This window comes from Poecilia reticulata, linkage group LG11, assembly GCF_000633615.1.
Source record: "Poecilia reticulata strain Guanapo linkage group LG11, Guppy_female_1.0+MT, whole genome shotgun sequence".
NCBI classification, from domain to species: domain Eukaryota; kingdom Metazoa; phylum Chordata; class Actinopteri; order Cyprinodontiformes; family Poeciliidae; genus Poecilia; species Poecilia reticulata.
In genome coordinates, this window is record NC_024341.1 from 10,595,784 (window position 1) to 10,601,533 (window position 5,750).

At 43.4% G+C, this 5,750-nt stretch overlaps 1 protein-coding gene across 1 annotated transcript in view; it reads left to right on the top strand.

Moving 5' to 3' along the window:
* Nucleotides 1-5,547, top strand: part of LOC103472218 (inactive phospholipase C-like protein 2) — a 36,594-nt gene extending 31,047 nt beyond the window's left edge. Inside the window, exons 11-12 of the mRNA XM_008421672.1 lie at nt 4,175-4,284; nt 4,421-5,547. Of these exons, the coding sequence (XP_008419894.1) occupies nt 4,175-4,284; nt 4,421-4,582 (272 nt within the window). The 3' untranslated portion in view covers nt 4,583-5,547. The remainder of the gene's footprint in view (nt 1-4,174; nt 4,285-4,420) is intronic.
* The last annotated feature ends 203 nt before the right edge of the window (nt 5,548-5,750 follow it).

Here is a 5,750-nt window from a genome sequence, read left to right on the forward strand (position 1 = left end):
TTATTATTATTATTTTCGTTTTTAAAAGATATTTTTAGGCATTTGCAACCTTTTTTTTTTTTTACAGTAATTGGGCACCGGAAGGAGAGAGATGAGAAAGACGTGCAGCAAATGTTCTAAAACGGAGACAAACAATTTTATTTTTCAAGATAAGAATCTTGGATGTTTTTTTTATGACTCTTCCTAAACTCTTATATCCCTTAATTAAACCATTATATAGCACCTAATTGGTAAATTGAGTTCACCTGTTTGTAATTTAACCTCAGATGACTCAGGCTTGGGTCCAAATGTAAGATTTTGGTAAAACTTGGATGTTTGTCCATTTGGGTTATTTTGCAAAGAACAGTTGGTTAGACAGTCGGGCAAAAACTGACCCCACATGATTTGCAATTATAATTTGCAATGAGAAGTGGCTCTGTGAATTATTAACTGAGTAAGGCTTAATCTAAAGGCATGTCACACACTTTTCAGATTTTTATTTGTGAAAAGCCTTAAATCCTTTCCCCTCTAAACTCACGATTCTGCACTGTCACTATGGTGACTTGTTACATAAAACCCCAATGAAACGTCACAAAAAAAGGGAACAAAACCTCAAGGGGTATGAATCATTTTTGCAAGTTACTACTAGGTCACAACTTTTGCATTGGTGTGGTTTTATATGCATGTTTTTTGAAAGCAGCAGGTTTAAACTAGCATCATCGTTGCTTCTCCGTCACTGAAATCCGGCCCGTCTGTGGTTTCTGGCATGAGCTTTTTGTTTACTTCAACAAAGGGCAGTTTGGGGCGTCTGACTCTTAACAGCCAGACTTTTGCTGTGTCATACAAGAGTCGGATCCTCCTTGGGCGGACATATCACACATTTTGTGTATTTGATGTTCAGAAATGATGATCAGTTGCTTGTTTTGGGGGAAAGAAAGAAAAAAGCGAAACATTTCTGTAGAGTTGGGGTTCATCTCGGGCCACTGCATAAAGCTAAAGGCGATCTGATTAATGTTTAACAAATCTGGAGACCCTTCTGTCCAAGAAAGCGTCTCTCATTCCTCCTCGTGGGTTTTTGTTGAGCCGTCTTCTCTCCTTTTAACACTTTCACTGTTTTGCAACACGGCCGCGATCCCATTTTGCCACCCTGAACTCTGCATGAAACCTTTATTTCGCTGGCGGTCACATGTAAACAGATTTAAGTTTGCGATTGCTCAGCCCTCCCTCCTCCTGCCCGCCGGCGGTCAGCCCACTGTTTGTATGTTCATCTGATTATGGAGCCCGGAGCCTGATGTTCTGAACAAAGCTCTTCCTGTGTGTTAAGGGCAAAGATGGTGATCAGGTGATCCCCAAGGCGGAGGTCCACTCTGTGGTCTGAAAGGCGGGTGCGCACCGGAAGAAGGCCTATATGGGTCACTTGGAGGGGAAGCATGGGATGGTTGGTGGCAGAGATGGATGTCTGGAAGTCACATCAGGGCAGAGAGAGGAAACGGAAGGGGGGGAGAAGGAGGAAGGAGAGGAAAGATGTGCTGCAGCTTCAGATGAGGTTGAATCGTAAAAGATTAGATTAGAGATCATCAGGATGTTTGTGACACTCGTAAATGTTTGTTGCGAACAATCGGAGCAATGGGGAGTGCACTATACGACGTACTTTGCGAATCTTTTGTTGTTTTCGTTGTATTACGAGCACATGGTCAGTATTGTGTACACTCATTATCATTTGTAATACAACAAGCATTAAGAAACGACAACACGAAGGTGCGGCCCGAGCGTGCGTTGTGCGCTTCCTGAGCAGCAAAGTGAGAGATTAAACTGCTGCAGGCAAAGTGAAAAGCAGATCTTAATTGGCTGGAAAGTCTGTTTTTAAACTCGGTGTTTCCAAGAAACGGCGTCCTCATCTGCTAACGGTTTTTTCACACCATCCCATATTTGTCGTCGACCTTTTCTCAACCTCGGGCGATCAGCTGTTCTCCCAGTCTGGCTGAACGATGTACAGCATAGTCCTCTGAGCCACACCAGGAAGTGTAACAAACGTCAACGAAAAAACACCAGGATTTGAGAATTTTTATTTATTTTTTTTTAACATTTCCTTCTCCGGTGCATATGCAAAAAAAAACAAAAAACCGTTGTCGTGTGTTGACTTGGAGATGTTGTATGCGTGCTTTTTTTTTTTTTTTTTTTTTTTTTCTCCCTCGGAAAGAAAGCCAGCAGAGGGAACAACACTGCTTTGAGTTACCTAGCAACTGTGTGGTAAAGGTTATTATTAAGGCAACTTATGTAGGTGTGAAAATGTAGAGAAGGGACTTGTGCGTTCCTGCGTGCGTGCGTGCGCGTGGTCATGCTTGCAGACGTTTAAGGTGCAGAGAAGGAACCATGTCAGGAATCGAACTTGCCCTCAGTCTGCTCACCCTCCTCTCTGCGTGTGCGAGAGAGAGGCCCACAACTTAGCATGCTAAACGTCGAGGTTCTGGCTGATGGCTCGCTGTGATGCCTTGCCCTGTGTTAACCCACTTTTGGGTTTCCATGGTAACAGCGGGACGGTGGCCCGGGGCGGCCAGAGGAAGCCAGACACAAGGAAACAACTTGGTGCACACATGCTCAGAGTGGCTGCAGGCTGGACTCTGAGATCCCGTCTTGTTGGAGGGTTGTTTTTTTTTAATGCACATTTCGTCATACGTTGCTCAGATTTCCATGCTCGTCTTTGCTCAAGTGTTGTGAAATCTCTTCTTAGTTCTGCCTCTGATGTCTGCAAAGTATTCACCCTGGTTTTGACTTGTTTTTCCTTTGCCTTCAGGTAAAGGGGTTTGGAAAAGATCCTTGTGTGCTCACATCTTTATCAAAGGCTGATCCTTGTTTGCCGTTTCTGAAATAATAATTCAACACCACAGTTGTATGGCTCCCGTGTTTGCACAAGCGCCGGCAGTTCACCGTGATTCGCAAATTTATCCCTAGACGTTTTCATGCTGTCTCGCATTAAATAAAAAGAAAAAAAAATTAAGCTTGTCCCGAATTTATCGGATGAAGTTTGGTGCAACGGTTTTACACGCTTTAAGACATTTTAACTCTCCTAAATTACTTGCATTTCAACCAGTTGAAATCTGTTAAATTTCAGTACGAAACTTCACAGTCAAAAGTTCAGACACAACAGGGTCACATTTAGTCAGAAAGAAAAATGACTGGAGGCTTTTACTTGCAAGTGCTTCATTTAGTCCTTTAAGTCTACCATGCATCCATCAGCTCAGACAGGGTGTGGCCGTTTCTTTTTAATTTGCCCTTTGAACTGCGAATCTAAATTACAAAAATAGAGTTTTTGAAAAAAAAAAAATTTCTAGCTGAAAAAAATCTTCGGTCGTGAGAGTAAAGTAGAAAAAGGTGCCTCGACAATTTCCTCGTCTCATCCTTGCCGTCTCTTAAACACACAAATAATAAAATAGGGGTGGAAAAAAAGAAGTTTGTTTATTCTGTTAATGTTGATGGTTAGGGCACGATCCTTCAATTTAAATTCCTACACATAAAGCGAAGCCAAAGGCGTTGCAGCCAAGTTAAAACAAGCCGAAGTGCCGCCCATACACACACACACATACTAAGCACAACAAAGATCACCTTGAGGGAAACGGTTGCGCTTCCTTTCTGCATGAAATACCTAAAGTTTGTTTCTGGAAAGTCGGAGGGTAAATCTTGCATTTAGCCCCAAATATATTGCAGTAAATGGCGCCAGGGTGGAAGTAGGAAGCTTGCTGCACCTGTTCATGTGTAAGCTAGACTTGGAATGCAGCACAGTGACCTGCTGTAGTAATTTCAAAGGGTTTCATTTAAAAAAAAAAAAAAAAACAACAAAAAAAAAACTTGAGTCATTGCTTTGAACGACGTGGGCCTGATTAGAATCTCATTACCGTTGATTTTTCCTGAAGTTTTCCTTGAGTAGGTCGTCTTTCTTGAATGCCTGTTGAAAACGAAACACCAAAACCAAGTCTGGCTACGCTGGACGTTGTGAATTGGTCCACACCTTTGATCCCGACACACATGCTCTATTCAGAATGGGAGCTCTTTAAAAGTGACCCAAGAGATTTAGACAGTCTCCAAATTCCCAATGTAAACCTTTTTTTGCGCCCACTAGCCATGTTGGCATAATAATATTTCCAAAGTCATAATGTTTGCGTTTGTTTTGTTTTTTTATTTTTATTTTCCTCTGTAGCGATGGAGTTTCATGAAAAGCTGCAAAGCCTGGCGATGAAGGAAGGGCTGAAAGGCTCCAAGGTTAGTCGAGCACTGGAGAGCTTCAGCTGGAACATCACGATCCTGAAGGTGAGTCACTCATCCCCACACTTTACAGGAAAAAAAAAAAAAAAAAATGTCACGTAGGAAGTTTACTGCGACATCTTGCCGCCTCCAGCTTCAGAATTTCACAGTCCCTCCGATCTCTCCTCCTTTTTTACCTCAGGGTCAGGCTGACCTGCTCAAACACGCCAAGGCCGAGGTGGAGGAGAACATGAAGCAGGTGCACGACGCCGCTCTGACCGGAAACCTCAGCAAGGAGGGGGGAGGACTGAGGCGCGTCCGCTCCCAAACGGGACGAGGTCCGGATGACAATGCGAGCGCCTGAGACACGGCGCCTTGCCTCAGCAACGCGACCACACTGCTGCCATGTTTGCTGTGACGAACTATCCGCACACCGCCAGTTCGTTCTCGAGCTCCGAGACCGACAAGCGTGTTCATGACAAGTAAAAATCTTGAATATACATCAGGGCGATGTGCTGCCGGTAGGAGATCCTAGAATCGCAGCGGCGGAGAGATGAATGTAGTTAGACTTGAAGCCAAGGTTCTGCTGTTTGTACTGTTGTAAACCTGCCAAATGTTTAACGATCTCCCTCTCATGTGAACTTTTTCTAGGTTTAAAGTGTGCCATTTTTACATGCCGACCAGTGAGGTGGGTCTGTCAATTTGTTGTTTAGGAAACAAACCAGGTCAGGGTACAGCCCTTTAAGTTGAAGAAAACCTACCCTGTGTGTAAATCTTTAGATATTTGAAGTCTTCAGCCATCGTTGTGCAGACCAGTGAAGCCTCGTGTGTCTTCAGCTTTTTTTTTTTACCGAGCGCCGTTTTGTTCCCGCATTGCTGCTCTAAACTCAGTTGCCATGAGATTGTTTTTGCACCAAACCTCACCTTCCTCCTCCCTCCTCCCCCTCACATCCCCTTTTTAAATGTGTTCCAAACAGTATTCTATATTTTTGTATTTCCCAGAGTCCCCTGGGCCCCATGTGCTACTTAAACCCTTCTTACTGTACCTGCCATACCGATCAACTCCAGAGGTGTTGATTTCTGCCTCCAGGGAACCGATGCTGTTGCCGTCGAAAGCGTTTACTTTGCGTGCAAAACACTGTACAGTATTTTAATATTTGATTCTATCCTTTTGCTGTAAAGAATATTTTGCATAAGTTATTGATGCTGAACGAAGAAAAAGAAACAAAACATTCCAGATGTGTATTGGTGTTGTGGCAGTAGATGAAACTCGACCAGTAACGGTCAGGATGGAAATAAACACTTTTTTTTTTTTTTTTCCCAAAGTGACTAATGCTTGTGTGTGTGTGTTTTACTCTTATTTTTCTGCAAGCTCTAATATTCATTCATTTATCACAACATAAGTTGTGTGTGGGGCGCTGAGAGGACAGCTGGGGACGCTCATCTGCTGGGTATGGGAGGCAGACATATGGCCCTCTGCATATGTGCTGTTGGTGAGCTTAACGGAGCTCATTTGTAGCTTGAAGAATTCA